Consider the following 16,122-nt stretch of genomic DNA (forward strand, 5'->3'; position numbering starts at 1 on the left):
TGATCTTATTCCCAGCTTTGCTTTCACTTTATTACTTTCATATGGCCAACAGCAATACAAACAAAGTTGTTTTAGAAATCGTGAGACTTCATATAGTGTAAGTTTGGAATCTGTGCTTTCTGCTCATGTCCTAGAGTCTTGCATGTAATATGAATAAAGAGAACTGCTCAAAATGGATACAATACATCCACAAATAACTGTACATTGCATTGGATCACAAGAAAAGACAACTTTCCCTCACATCCTTTCAAGAAACAATCAATGTGTGTTGAACACAATGCAAACCTCTTTCTGATGGATCATCGCATAAAATTACTGCAAAACTATCTGCTCGGAAGGAGCACACAAAAATAAGTATGAATACATGGTTGAACACAAATCTTGCTCTTTTTAAAGAGAACACATGGAGCTTACCAAACAAACAGATAGACAATGGATACAAATCAAAGAGAAAGAAGTCGAGACATATATCATAAGACACTCCTAATACATCATAATACTCGCCAAAGCAAAGTTCTATCTTGATATCGCACAATTCTATATATGATGTCACACAAAGGTTTTGGGTATGTAGATCACAGGAATCTCTTAGGGTACAGCTTTTGGGTGCATATACATGCATTTGTGTGTGCTTGTGTGTGAGTGTGTGTGTGTGTGTGTGTTTGTGCATGCTTTTGCATGTGTGTAGTTAAATGTATTTAAAAGAAGAGTATGAAACTATAGTAAAACAGAAATTACAAACATATATATGTGTATATATCACAGAAACTAGGGAGTTTCTTTTTTCCCCCTGTATAATGGGTTACAATGGTAATTGGATTACACAAGACGTGGTGGAAATAACAGATGAGCAAGCTCAAGTAGCCATTTTGCGATCTTACAGCTGAAAAAAAAAGAAGAATATTTAAAAGCTGTGATAAATGACACACTCACAAGTTGAGAAGCTGATGAGGGAATGAAAATCCCCATTGTATCTAGATACCTTGATCAGATTGAATGTCAGATAATAGCCTCAGCGTACACTGGCTAATTGTGAAGAAGACTTGTGCAAAAACAAAACCTAATGTACACCGTCAGTCTCCCCAAAACAGCTATTGAGTCATTTTGCATACTATTATAATGCAGCAATCAGTTTTGTGTTTTATCGATTTGGCAACATCATTTGACACCACTCCACAATCACACGACGCGACGATTATTGTAAAAGACGACGATCAACATTGATCGAGCACGGCACAGAACAGAGACACGGCAATCACTGTACAGTCACACATTGTAACAAGCAGAGCAGCCTCTTCATCCATGTCACAATTTTACCACTTTGCAAACATTTTGTCCCACTTATTTCTGCCCCAAAACCTTCCTCTTTAGACTAACACATCCAAAAGTGGGAATTAACAAGTAAGGTAACAGGTAGCATATAAATATGTCAAGCCCTGTGCAACATGATCCAAGTCGCAATTAGATAAATGGCCATTTACGAATACTCGTACACTAGACATTGTGATAGAGATGATGGGATATTTGGTTCTATTTATTCACTCACCCAACCTTAATTATTGTTGTCCTCTTAAACCGTCTAACTCTATGCACATGATACGGTATTGCAAATTAGATGATATACACTTCTTCATCCCACTGTTTAGTAATACATTATCATGCTACAATGGCAGAGAACTGATGTTTGATCATCGTATTTCAAAATGAAAACAAGTTTTTTAATGATCATCTGAAAAATGAAATCATCATTTCAATGAAAACAAGTAAATTCTGCTGCATATCATGTACTGTAAACGTGGATATTTTCGCGCGACTAATTTTTCGCGCATGGCCGGGTCAGAAGAGTTTCGCGTGTTTTTAATTCCGCGGAATCAAGACAGGCACAGGAGCGTATGGCAAGCAAAAATATTCACGTGCTTTTATTTTCGCGCTAGTTTCTGGTTGCGCGAAATGCGCGAAAATTTCAACACCGCGAAAATTTCCACTTTTACAGTACATGTTTTCACATGACAGACATAACCTGCCAGCAACGAATCTTTGGCTTTAGGAATCAACTCTTATCACAGCATCATTAGCCATAATCAATAGTGCTTATGAAGTATATATTGAAGCCCATGAACTGTATCAAAGACCTACAACTAAATCTTTCTTTGATTGCACACTGCTTACTTCTGTGCTCCTGTTAACACTCTAAACAATTACTGTTTACTCAAGAACTGATAAGGAATACATGTTGAACTATAATCTGTCGTTCATCAAGTCAACATTCAATAAAGTTTGTTTGCTGTGTTCCGACATCACATTGTCAATTTGATCAAGAATCAAGTCATAATGCTCGGTAACAATCCTATAAAACCTCAAAAATAAAGCCATTATTTGTCCCTACGCACAATCTTTCCTATTTCACATTCCTCTGATAACACATCAATGGCTCTAGCATTAGAAAGACTACTGGTACTTGTTCAGATTACTAGTATACACCCTTTCAATGCATGGAATAAGATATGGTCTGTATACAAGGGGGAATAATGCCATTGTTATCGTAACGAGCCTATAAAAATTACAAGTGCATAGCAGATTGACAGTTTCCATAGCAACAAGATAACATCGATGACTGCCTAAACTTGAACATCTCTTTATGCTACCACAAATATGACTTCATACATCATGTTTGCCATTAGCGCTACTGTGTCTCTTTATCATAATCACAGTACACTCACCAGAATTGGTAGCTCAACGTTCTACAACTTCAAAATCAGACTGCAATCTGATGATACTAGACTCGGCCTACCTCGAACCATGGGAGAGTACGAGAGAGTCCTTGCTAGATGTAGGATTATCATATCGAACAGAGGCTGTTTTTTTTTCCGTTTTTTCTTTTTTTTTTCTCAACCTTCATGGGATGATATTACAAGAAGGCTGTAAGGAAAAATGCTGTAGGACAACGTCAGAATGTCCTTTTGTAATATAGTGACAAAATATTGAATTTAGCAGCTGTAGTAGCTTCATTTGAAGAGTGCTTGGGGTGGTTGTTAAAGTGCTCAGTCTACGTTTGAGTTTTGTCTCTTTCGCTGATTATGACAAAGGAAATTGAAAATTGCTAGCATTGAGTAGAAATCATACACATGCATGTAACTGATGTAAGTACTATGGGGAATGGGCTTGCCTAAACCAACTGTATGTAACATAAAAAAGACTATTATACAAGCAGGTCTTCCTTATTACACGAGAGCATATCTACTTTGATGACCACCATGTAACGTGGATAAATTATGGCCGAGTGATGACAGGTGCAACCAGCAGAAACTGCAGTTGGATGACAAACAGTCAACTTTCACTGCATTTGGTATAGTGACTACAAGTGAGTAAACTCAAAAAGTAATAACATATTTTACCTCACACAGGACCTCATGAGTTGCAGTGACAAAATTCCTTCGATAACGGTGCCGATTTGAATTTGACGTGAGGTAGGGTTTGGTTTCAAATGAGCACACCCACTGACTGTATGAGACATCACACTCGGGGACAAAATACTACGGGACAATAGATTTACGGACATAAACCTCACTTGCCTCGGTCCTTGGCCATGCAAACTTGACTTTCACTCCCATTTAATTTCCACAATACTAGGCACTAGCTATGTGAGAAATCCTCTATACAAACTGCAACATTTTTGGTATGAAATGATAAGATAGTGGCACTTTCACAATAGAATTGTGCATGGATAGCAAATAATCCACACAGGTTTCACGGATTCATGATCAATGTATTGAAAAAAGAAGAAACAACAAACCACTATATTACAGGTCAAAAGTTGTGCTCTTCTCTCGCATGTACAGATGCAGTATGAATCCTCTCTTTCTACACTTACCTATCTTTTGAAGAGTAATTTTCATCCTAAATGCATTTTATTTTTTCACTTTCCATTACCCTTTTAGTCCTTGAAGGTACAGTGCAGATGAGGAATATCTCACCACTAGCTACACACTGCCTCCTGCTGATTCTATAAATCTCTCTGTACATCAACACATTCAGGTGGCTGGTGTTTGGGAGTGACTTGAAGGGAGACTAGCTGACAGAAAGATTGGCGAAGCCTATGAGGGCCTTGTCATCTGGCACTTCGTTCACTCCACAGCCAGAGTTCTGGGGGAAGACAGCCAGAGAAATGGTGAAGAGCACACAGTGATAAAGAGTATGTGGGAACTCTTTTTTTTTTACATTTTTTTTTCCCCCACTGGGATATTTATTATTCTACATCAGACATATATTCATCTGTACCCGTAATACATCATAGTATTTCAAATAACATAATATTTCAAATACAATACAATATAATACCGGTACATATCAAGAAAACAGGAGTCTAAACAGACACCATTTTTTCTGAAACACTTGTAACTTATGATTATTTCTTGCAATAAATTTCTCTTTATCACAATATTCCCTTATACTATCTTTACATATATCAAAATGAGGTATTATTTTTCGTGTGGGAACTTGGTTGCTGCTGCCAAAAATGTGTGACAGGGAGGGGAAAAAATGTTTAAAAAATCACATTTAAAGGGAAAAAAAGGAAATTATCTTATACCTTCAAACCTCTTTGCTTTAGAAAGTGAGACAAGAGACAATGTGGGAGAGGAAGGGTGGAAGCCAAGTATTGCTTTGTTTGCCTGCCTGGCTTTCCAATGTCTTCAAGACTCTTGGCACAGCAAAGAATCAAACAAAAACACCAAATGACCCAACTAGCCAACAAACCAACTGACTAATGAACAATATCTTTAGCCCACTTGACAAACAAACAAACAAACAAACAAACAACCAAATAAACAAACAAACAAACCACACATGATTTGCTCAAATGGTAATCATATCTATCCGGAAGAAAGTGGTATGAGGTACATCACGGTGCAATGGATGTATGGGGGGGGGGGGAAGATAAATGTAATTATGAGAGATACGTTTTATGGAAATACATCAGGGATATATCTTCTTTTACATCATACAAACAAGAAAGAATTGGTTTATCTATTCAAACGTGGTTCAAGGATATGTAACATTTTGGGTGTTTGCTCTGTCTAGGCACAAAGGACACGAAGAGAAGTGTATATAGTGACATCAAAGTCATATGAACTTGATGCGCTTTGAGCTTTTCCACCAGATTACACATTCACTCACAGTTGGAATGTCTGGTTTTAGATGGAATTGATTTCTTTTACATGGTTCAATGGAAGTAATGAGTGCTTGCAAGCAAGTAACCACAGGATGGATGGCTTGAAGCCCTTCTGAAGGACTCAGTTGCTATTTCACAAATTACAAGGAGTGATTTGTTGGTTTAATCACTAAGGTAAATGTGGTATGTTTGTATGTATGTATGTATGCATGTATGCCCGCATGTATACCCGTATGTATGTCTGTGCATATGTGTGTATGTATATATGAATTTATTTATTCATTTATCTATCTACATACCTATCAATCCATCCATCCATCCATCCATCCATCCATCCATCCATCCATCCATCCATCCATCCATTCATTCATTCATTCATTCATTCATTCATTCATTCATTCATTCATTCATTCATTCATTCATTCATTCATTCACTCATTCATCATTTTGAGTATGGTGTTATGAGTGTTTTGCTTTGTTTTGTTTTGTTAAGCCATGTTGTTTTGTCATGGGGTTGGGCGGGGGAGGAGGGGAGAAGGGTTGCATAAGCCAACTCCTCCATACAGCTGAATACTCACGAGTCTAAAGGTAAGAGACTTGCATTCCTTGTTCTGAATCACCTTCTCTAAGTTTGCCGCCACTGGATGGAAGAAGGAAATATGAAGACAGAATAAGACTTCAAAGAAGTGGCTAATCTGCCAAATATTTCTGGATTCATTCACAGTTTGCTGGAAGAAGTTTTGCAGTTTCAATTGGCAATTATCTTCAGAAAAAAGAAATCTTATGCAAATAACAAGTTTCAACAAACATATTGTTTAAACATGAGGTAAATCAAATGTGAAATAAACCCTGGAGACAATTCTGATGACTGAACACAGTTACATGTTAAGCGTTCCAGTGACAAAATGTAGACATCTTCTCAAATTTATTAAGAGTGAATAATTAAAAAAAAAAAGTCTCAAAAACAAATCCATTCATGGACAAGATGTCACAGACTAGCTTCAAGTTTAAAGATATTCACTATTACTTTCTTGATACATACTTTCAAAACTTACAAAAAAAACCCAACAACAACAATCAATGAGTCAACACATTTTGAAATAGGAAGGGGGTAGCAAAGTAGAGAAAATATACGGAGACCAGTCTTGACCAAAGGCTACAATCAGATTTAATTGCAGGGTTGATTGCAGCTCTAGTCTTCACTGAGGCATGACAGACTGACCTACAATGACGTCCCTTCCATCAACTAGCCCTTCCTTGACCAGTTCTTGGGAGAGACCGTTGGGCGTGTCCTGGTCAATGCGGAAGTCGAACCTGATGTCATGCAGCTCCTTGCTGGCATTCCTGTGATTTGAGAGACAAATACGTAGACAAAATACCTACTTACTCCTGGAGTTATATGGATAGGTGCATGCACTGCTCAGCACGACAGGGGAACCTCTTTATAACGAACTGCTTGGGACCACTCAAATTTCCTCGCTATGTCAGGTACCTCATTACATCAGGGATAGAAACAGAAGAATATGAAAGGAATGGGACCTGCAACAATGCCACGTTATATCAGGTATCTCGCTGCATCCAAGCCCCGTTTCATAAAATTGTTATCAGTGATAACTTGTGATAGCTGTTAAAAGCTATTGAAATCCATGCATCTGATTGGCTATGAGCAAATTTGTCCTAGAAATGTGGCAGTTGTCACTGATAACAAGTTTTATGAAACGGGACCCTGATGTGGTTTAAATGAGATTCAAATGTAGCGTACATGCAATAACAGCGTTTACAGCACAGCATGATAAAATAATTCTGAAAAGAAGAACCTATTACTCATATTGGTAATCACATTTAAGGAATTCAAGGTAGCAACACATGTTACATTCATTGCAAACACAGTCACAGACAAGCATTCAAATAAGAAAATCACTAAAAAAATAAATAAAACAATACAATCTAAGATTTACAGATTTTACCCCATAAAGGTCAGGGCAGCTGTCAGTTAAAATCATTACAACAACCTGGCCTCACCTCAGACGTAGAACAAGGTGAAGCGGGACCTCAGTCCCGTCGCCGCTGCTGTTTGGCTCTGGGCTGGTCGCATCGATAGATTTCACAGCTGCTTCTTCAATTTTCTGCTCCGGATTGACAGAGGAACAAGTTTATGTCAACATGATCCATCCATTACATACAAATATGAAGATTTACTTGGAATACATTCATCACAAATATACAAGGATTATATAACTGCTGCTGCATGAAGCTGCCTGCATAACTATGTTGTCAATTAAACCCAAGGAAGGTTCAAACACTCAAATAAAACAATAGAAAAAGTCTAGGGTGATGGTGCCTGTATGCAGGGCTTGCCATTAGCAGTGGCCTGGTGGCCAGGGGCCACTAAAAATTGACGTTGAACCACCACATTTCCAAAAAGTTATCTTTATCTGGCTTGATCGGGCAGCTAAGATTCAAAATGAAATTCTATGTTTCCTTTTATTTTGGCCCACTACATTCCTTTTTTGCATCAGCAAAATTTCAAAAGTAACTAGAAATGTCGCTATGGCGACTGGTATGCCTCCGCCATAATGCATGATTCTCCTAATAGGTCTAAATAGTACATGTGGACAATGTGTGATTACATTTTCACAAAATTGGCAAAATGTTAAAATGACAAGTTTGTCACAAATGTGATGAATGCTCACCTTCCTTGACCTAGGTTTAATTGGATAAATAGGAGAGCATGTATTTGGGATTTACGAACTTTAACTTGACTTTGACCCATTCATACGTTAATGCATTGAGAAATTTTCAAGGTATGGAGAAAAAGTGCAATTTCTGTATTGAATAGTAAATTGTTACCATTTTCATCTGGCCTTTGACCCTAAAATTCATAAGCTAATCACTGTCATTTTCATTTTTTTTTTCATTCATTTATTTTTCATTTCCAACAAAAACATATAAATATATTACACAAATTGAATACAGTACATAAATTTCATTATACAAAGTAAAGGATAAGTCTACAGAAAACCTGTAAGTACAGTTGAACCTCTCTTATCCGGCCTCCCTTTATCCGGATCTCTCTATTATACGGACGCAATCTCGCCATGATTTTTTTTTTATAATTACGGGAGGAAAGGGGGATTCCCAACTCCTTGACAACTCCTACCCAAACACACATACTTCCAACATGATTAACATACATTACATCAAATTTCCTTCCAAATTGCTTACCTCCAGACATGTCAACATCCCCAAACATCCCCAAATGTAACAATGAAGAGGTTGCAGTATACACATTACTACATGTGGTACTACAATGGGCTACATCAGTACATGTGTATGTATATGTACATGTATAAAGCATTGAGTCTCCCGTACCCGGCCAAATCCCTTATCCGGATGAGCCCCGGTCCCGATTTGTCCGGATACGAGAGTTTCAACTATATACGAAAATGTTGGAAATGGGGAGGAATGCTAAAAAGCAGAAGCAGGCAGAAGATGCATAAAGCAGGCAGGCAGAAGATGCATAAATATGTAGTACGTTTCAAGATAACTTGAGCCACTTCCGAGATATGGAGGAAAAACTTAGTTCAGCACTTTCACTTGATCTTTGACCTTTTGACTTTTGAGGCAAAAATAAAAGAAAAAAAAAACTTCCCAGAGAATATCTATTAGGTTAAACATGCATACACCTAGTGTAAAAAAAAAAAATAATCCTGCTAGCATTGCATAAACATGAGTGAAATATTCAGTAAAATTTTGAAGTGTTGCCCTTGACCTTTGACCCCATGAACCATAAATTCTCTGGATAATCACTGCCAGACAGTACATGTATATATACTTATGTTCCATGAAGAGACCTTGAACAATTTCCAAGGTACAGAGAAAAAAAGGTGAAGTTTTAATATTTTTACTTGACCTTTTGACCTTTGACCTCATGACTCAAACTTTCACCAGAGAATCTTAATTGAGTAATACATGTATACACTAAGTTTCAAGAAAATATCTTCAGGCATTGCATAGATATGATGGAAATAGTAAAATCTTATGTATTTGACCTTGACCTTTTGACCTTTGACCTTGAGCATGTGCACCCAAAAGTTGATAGGCACAACTTCACCCCCTAATACACATACATGCTAAGTTTCATTAGGATACCTAAAAAGGTTTTGATAGTTACCTTGTCCACAAAATTCATTACGGACGGACGGACGGACGGACAACCCGAAAACATAATGCCAAACTTTAGTAGCCAGAACGGGCCATCGGAGTATGTTAATGTCAAACCCTGCTGTATGCTTCTATTTCTTTCAGCAGTTTATCTTCTGTTTATTTTCTGTAAATGGACCACAGTATGTCATTTGCATTTCTTACCTGGGAAAGTAATCTTTTCTCTATCTACTGTCAAAATTTGAGGGTGAAAAACAAAATCGAAAATGAGATATAAGCAGTTCATCTGGATAGGTGCTGTTTTCAATGGGAAATTGATACTTCTGCACAGCACGCCTGAGGGTCCTAATCTTTTAATCCTCTTTTCCCCCTTTTCTATGAAACTGCACCTCCTAAATCTCTCTTATTTCAAGCATTTTTTTGAATGGATTAGGATAGTCCAATTTCAACAAGTTATATATCATTAAGAAGCTTTACATCTTACTGATCTAAACTATATAAAAAAGTTGAAATTCATTTCGGCCTGTTTTTTGTGGGTTTTGAGCTCAGCAGTCATAATCAAGGACACACTGGACATTCGAAACCTTACATTTCAATTAAAATCCTCAACAGGAGATAACACCTTCTACAGTTAAACAAAGTCTCAGAGCATGGAGACTGAAGACAAGGAAATTAAAGAGAAGGTATAGTTTTGGTTGAGATTATCTTCAGGTTTATAACAATTTTTTGGTGAGATAACGAGAAACCTCTTTTGAAATATGAAAGAGCATGTAATTCCAAGAAGGATTCAATGTTTATTGAATGAAAATTGGTCTTGAAATGGCTGAGATATCCATAAAAGTGATAATAATAAAATCGACAGGCCACGGCTTTCATTAGGATCTCCTTGTTTTACCTTGTTTTTGGATATCTAAGTCATTTGAAAACCAATTTTCATCAAATAAACTCTTGATTCCCCTGAGAATTGTATGCTTTTTAACATTTCATAGAATGGTTTCCAAATATCTCGCAAAACGTTACAAGCTGAATCCTCACCTTAAACAGTTCTGTACAGTCCCTTTAATTGTTAATTCTCACCTCAGATTCTTCTTTCTTCTTTCCCATCTCCTGGTCCAGGGCCTCCTTATAGTTGGCCCCAACCCTGGGGGAGCGGCCGATGCTGGCTGCCTTACCCTCCTCGCTGTTCTCATCCAGCTCCTCGTCGGACCACTCCCAGCCCCCATCCACCGTGCGGTGGAGACGCCCGCTGGACCCGGGTACCCGCTTCACCTGTATAAGGGACAGTACAGGGCAACCCCTTCATAACAAGCAGGCTTACAATGAGGTCCACTTTGAATTAGGTAATTCAGCCATCCTGATTTTTCATTACTGTATTTAGCTGGTCTTTTTTACAGTATGTTTACAACTTGATGCCAGTAATAACGAGGTTCAATTTTGTTCAATTTGTTCAAATTTAAGTCGGCAATCTCTTTAGAACAAGGTTTTCCTGTAATAGGAGTTCATCAATCCAGAATTCTGGAATGTCATGACAGCCTGTAATGCTGGATTGCACATGTTAAAAGCTGCTTCATGGATCTGGAGAGTTAATGCATACCCTGCACAGAATGATAGAATCTGGCACATAATCTGTCTAACAAGAGGAGCTTTTGGCAGATTCATATTTTTTTTGAAAGTACCTTGCAAAATGTGTTGTTTCAAGGTTGATTACTTTGGAGGACTGAAGGATTATAGAAGTTTTGTCTAGATAAAGAGTAAAAGTCCTCAAAAAAGATTATTGGTATACATTCTTGGGCGAGTTCTGTCCAACAACAAAGAGTATTTACCGCCTGCTGTGAGGCACTCCTGATCTTGAGACCTTCCTCGATGAGGCCTTCAACAAGGTACTTCTTGTCCTTGGCCTTCTTAAAGAACGGGCTTTTCAGAAGATCAGCAGCAGATGGCCTGCAGAGGAAGTCAGGGATGGAGAGAAATCAAACTAAATTAGTTCATAATTGTAAAGTGTCTTCTGTTCACAAATTACCACTGGCAGTCAATCAACAAAGGGTACACAAGAACTTTTGCATGCATTTTGATTTTGCAAATCTTGACTCTCACAAAATAAGCAAAATCAAAATGCACACAAAAATTTCTGATTTTACAGCAAGTAATTTAACAAATGTCTTATCTGTAGAGCATGTTTGGCATCAGACAGTCATTATAACAAAACTTCATCAAAACTTCATGACTGGATCATCTCCTGTCTGGATGATGAAAAATTAACATAAAGATTATTTTCTTGTCACACTTCAGATCTCAGAACTCCACAAGATTTGACAAAAGTCTACAAATGCTGCTATCACAGAGTGCATGCGCTGTAGGCACATTGGTGAGTTTACTCGAGGTGACGAGTGCTAGTCTTTTGCTGTATAATATCCTCATCAATGATCTATACTCATGCAACCATTTCTTTCATTCACTAGGTTTGAAGAGCTTGACATGCATGGGGCCATCTTTTCTACCATCTGTCATTCAACACGGACATTAAAAGCTTTAATCATGGCTCCTCAGACCACTTTGCCAGGATTCTCTCCCAGCCTGGAAGGAAGCATAGGTCCTTTTCTCATTTCCTTCCTAGCCTACCGCTAGTCTCATCATTGAGTCTCACCCCCACCCCTGTTAGGTAAATGGTTAGGAAGAAATGCTACAGCAGAAGGCAAGTTCTAAGTTCACCAGAGCATGATACTAGTATTTCTTCATGCAGCTAGATACTGTATACGCTGTTATTTTCACATACAGATTTTTTCGCGAATGACGAGGTCATAGACATTTTCATGAGATGTTGTTTTCTCGGATCAATGCCACCGCTTACTTACATGTAAATGCTCTATTAATACAGCGCATGGAGTCATTTTCGCGTGATGTTAAATTCGCAATCAAACTGTGATTCACAAAATTTGCGAAAATAACAGCTTATACAGTATACAATCAGTATGGGTCAAACTTCAAGTCGGGGGAATCATGGATTTCATACAGACACTGAGAAAAATCAGGCTTGCTATGAGAAAATGTTGCAGGAATGGGAAAGGGGCTGAATGTGACTTGTACAGCTAAAATGATAGACAGCATACAAATGGTGCGTAATTACCTGCTGCAGTGTTTGAATTCTTAGAAAGTTTTGAAAGCCCTACAGCGTGCGATTTTTAAATCTACACCAAACCCTTACAGATGATGCTACCTACATATACTTATACCCCCATTATCAGATCATTCATAGAAATTTTCATTCTGCTACAGGGACCACACCCATAAAATAAACAAATATTATGTCTGATATGAGCAATCTGTACTCCTCTGAATAAACACTTCTTCCACACTATCTAAAGGGGGTCTAGTTTCATAGACTACTATGAGTGTGACCACTTCTGCTGCACCCTGTACAACACACATCCCACTAATGAATGTTGGCATGACTGTGGCGATGATGTCATAATGACTCACAGTGCGTCAATTTTGTGTGTTATTCATCACAAGATGTTTTATTCTGAGCGTGTTCCCCCCCCCCCCCCCCAAGAAAGCAATACAGGGCAGCAACACATGAGAAAGCACCAGTCAGCTCCCTTCACTGAACTAGTTACTACTACTGATAGTTTCTAGTCAGCACTCTCTCATAGCTGAATACACTGACATGATTAATAAGCCTACATTTTTCAGAGGCTAAACATTTTAACAACGTTAGGGTGGAGCGACTTCCGGTGGTTGGCTGAGTCAGCTCTCACGACTGAAGTAGCACCAGCTTCCAGTCAGTACCCTCTCATACTATACACACATTGACTCCATGAATATATTTCCAAGGACCACAAACCAGGGAATAATTTTCCTTCTTGAAATTGAATAGCACTTTTAGTTGATGGACATACATTTTAAACAAAATAGTGTACAAGTCTAGGTAAAGAAATTGCTATGCAAATAACATTTTGTATAGCACTTGTACAAAAATGCATAGCAAATTGCTATACAATACCAGGAAAATTATTCCCTGCAAACGTTTAGAAGTGTTGGGTGAGGTGGCTTCTTGTAGTAAGTTGGGTCAAGGGTCAATGTGCCCCCCCCCCCCCCCCCCATGTATGTCTGGACAGGCCTGTCAAGACAAGATTACTGCTGAGACAGAGGGCAACAAACCCAAGGGGACCAGCATTTTCCTATAAAGGCCCTCTCGCTGTATGGTGAAGAGAGCCCTGTCGAGTGGGGTTACGCGAGGGCCTTTTGAGATCTGTTTTGCATCCTCTTGTTAGCCCTTTGAATTACCAACTTTTGCTCCCTGAATTTCTGAGCGAAAGTTGACCAATCTGCACCTCTGTCTGCCCGAACCCAATTTGCATACAGCAAATGCATGCCACAGACCTCTGGTGGTCAGTGATGCATGTGAACAGGCATTCTATCAGTCGACCAGAACCCATTGATATGACTATTCAGTAGGGTTCATGTGTCATGAATGATAATGTGTGAAGCAGATCTCAAAAGGCCCTCCCGCCGTCGCGCTCGCCTGTTGCAGCGAGAGGGCCTTGACAAAAGGATAGCATTTTCCAGGCAAACACACCTTTTGGTGGGGTCCTTCTGTAGACACTTGGAGATCATCTTGCGGAATTCCTTGCTGTACTTCTTGTACTCGTCCTTGTTCTCTGAACAGGAATCTAGGTTTGGTGGCTCATTCTGCAGTGTCAACATCAGGACCTGGTGGAAAAGGGGATGGGGTAAAGCAATAAGTGCAATGTGAGAAGACACATTTCCATTGATTCTCAGCACTGGACCCGTTCACATTGGAAAAATACGGGCATGATGGTATTTCAGATATATATGCTTGTGGCAAAGTTTTTTTTTCTCAGAAAATGGTATATCCCGATGTGAATTTCATGACTTCTCACCAATATCATTTCATACATTGTTCATTTACATCCAGTCTTCTGACCAGATTTTATTCATTTTGAGAAACTATAGAAAAAGTTACAGCTATAAAAAAAAAGACAAAGATTTAGCCAAAGAAAAGTTACCTTTGACCTGGGATTTTCCCAATACCTAGTCAGCCTATCTACATTATATCTTATGTAGCATATCTGGGAAAAGTCACTGAATGTTCTGTCTTACATCAAGGTAACAAAGGACCCGAAAACAAAACGCTATGATGCATGCTATTATGGCAGACGGCCACACACTATGGGCCTGTCGTGCTATGGCAGGGGGAAGGTCACAACTTCTAATTACTGCTGTGACAGGCACTACCAAGCACGACGGCACAGCAGGGCCGCTGGCATTTCAGCCGTCACGGAGGGTCTCGACGTTCTCGGAGAGAGGTTTGATGGCATCTCTTGATAAAATCATCTCAATATCATGGCCCCTAATGATGAACCGGCTGAAAACTTCAAGTTAATTAATTTCGGTTGAACGTAGAAACCCTCACGCTCTATGGGAGTCCTCCAACCTCACATGTCTACAGATGGGTTTTGTGATCAAGCCATCATGTGTAAAAGTTCGGGTCAGCCGGTTTTTCTTATCAAATTTTCTGCTACAGCAACTGATCTGTTTGAGTTGTACTTTTAGGTTGCTTTTTTATTTGCAGTCTCAAAACAGCTATAAAACAACTGTAAGGCAGGACTTCAAAGTATGAGTAGTGGCCAAGACACATTTTTTTTTTTTCAAAATCAACAAAACTGAGAGTCTAAACAGCACTGCTACTGTTCGATACTGCAACAAGGCTGACTAAATTTTGGCACTGAAGCCTGAATCAACATCACAAACAAATGACGGTGATTCTCTCTGAATCTGCAAGTTTGCTTGCAACCAACCTTCATGGCAGGAAACTTGGCGTAGGGTGCTGCACCTGTGGCCAGCTCAATGGCCAGGATCCCAAAGCTCCAGATGTCTGCCTTGGCATTATACCCTGCTACCTGTTTAGAGCAATTAAAAAAAAAAAGAACATTAAAGGGATTGTATAGTTTTGGTTGAGACCTAATTTCAGGTTTCTAACATTTTTTGGTGAGATAATGAGAAACATCTTATGAAATATGAAAGAGCATGTAATTCTATGAGGAATTCAAAGTTTATTTGATGAAAATTAGTTTTGAAATGGCTGAGATATCCAAAAAAGAGCGATTCTCATAAAGTGTGGGACCCACACTTCATTACGATTGCTTTGTTTTACTTTGTTTTTGGATGTTTCAGTCATTCTAAACCCGATTTTAATCAAATAATCTTTGAATTCCTCTTAAAATGGTATGCTGTGTACTATATCATAAGTGTTTTCTTGGTATCTCACAGAAAGTTTAAAGCCCAATTCTCATCTCTACCAATGCTGTACCCTCCCTTTAAACAAAACTCTTCTCTAACCCTAAAAAAGACAGGGGGTGGGGGGCAGAATCCGCATCCGCCCCTTGGCGTTTCACACAATAATTCTGTAACGCGAAATGGTCTCGTCATGAGGCTTCTTGACTTTCTTTTCTCAACTCTTGCAAATCTTTTGAGACCAAATTTGCAAAATGTGCGCTTACTTCTACGAAGACACACCCATTTCTGTAACTGTGTGTCACCACAAAACGAGCACAATTTTGTGATTTTGTGAAAATTTGCATAATCACTTAAATTAATTAAAATCAGAAATTGATAATTTCAAAAAATCTTAAGACACAATCTTTAATGATGCATTTAAATCTCCTACTTACTATTGTCATTTAAAATCAAATCACCAACACTTTAAAAGGAACTGAAGGACCCAAAGGACATAAGAGGTCACATCAAAATTCCACCAACTTTAACTC

At 38.5% G+C, this 16,122-nt stretch overlaps 1 protein-coding gene across 1 annotated transcript in view; it reads right to left on the reverse strand.

Annotated features, from left to right (window-relative positions):
- Positions 1–16,122, reverse strand: part of LOC140243281 (STE20/SPS1-related proline-alanine-rich protein kinase-like) — a 37,565-nt gene continuing 21,443 nt past the window's right edge. Inside the window, exons 6-13 of the mRNA XM_072322950.1 lie at positions 15,154–15,255; positions 13,911–14,044; positions 11,158–11,275; positions 10,412–10,603; positions 7,193–7,296; positions 6,393–6,514; positions 5,749–5,810; positions 1–4,143 (exon numbers count right to left, since the gene is read on the reverse strand). Of these exons, the coding sequence (XP_072179051.1) occupies positions 4,069–4,143; positions 5,749–5,810; positions 6,393–6,514; positions 7,193–7,296; positions 10,412–10,603; positions 11,158–11,275; positions 13,911–14,044; positions 15,154–15,255 (909 nt within the window). The 3' untranslated portion in view covers positions 1–4,068. The remainder of the gene's footprint in view (positions 4,144–5,748; positions 5,811–6,392; positions 6,515–7,192; positions 7,297–10,411; positions 10,604–11,157; positions 11,276–13,910; positions 14,045–15,153; positions 15,256–16,122) is intronic.

This window comes from Diadema setosum, chromosome 20 (assembly GCF_964275005.1).
Source record: "Diadema setosum chromosome 20, eeDiaSeto1, whole genome shotgun sequence".
Classification (NCBI taxonomy): domain Eukaryota; kingdom Metazoa; phylum Echinodermata; class Echinoidea; order Diadematoida; family Diadematidae; genus Diadema; species Diadema setosum.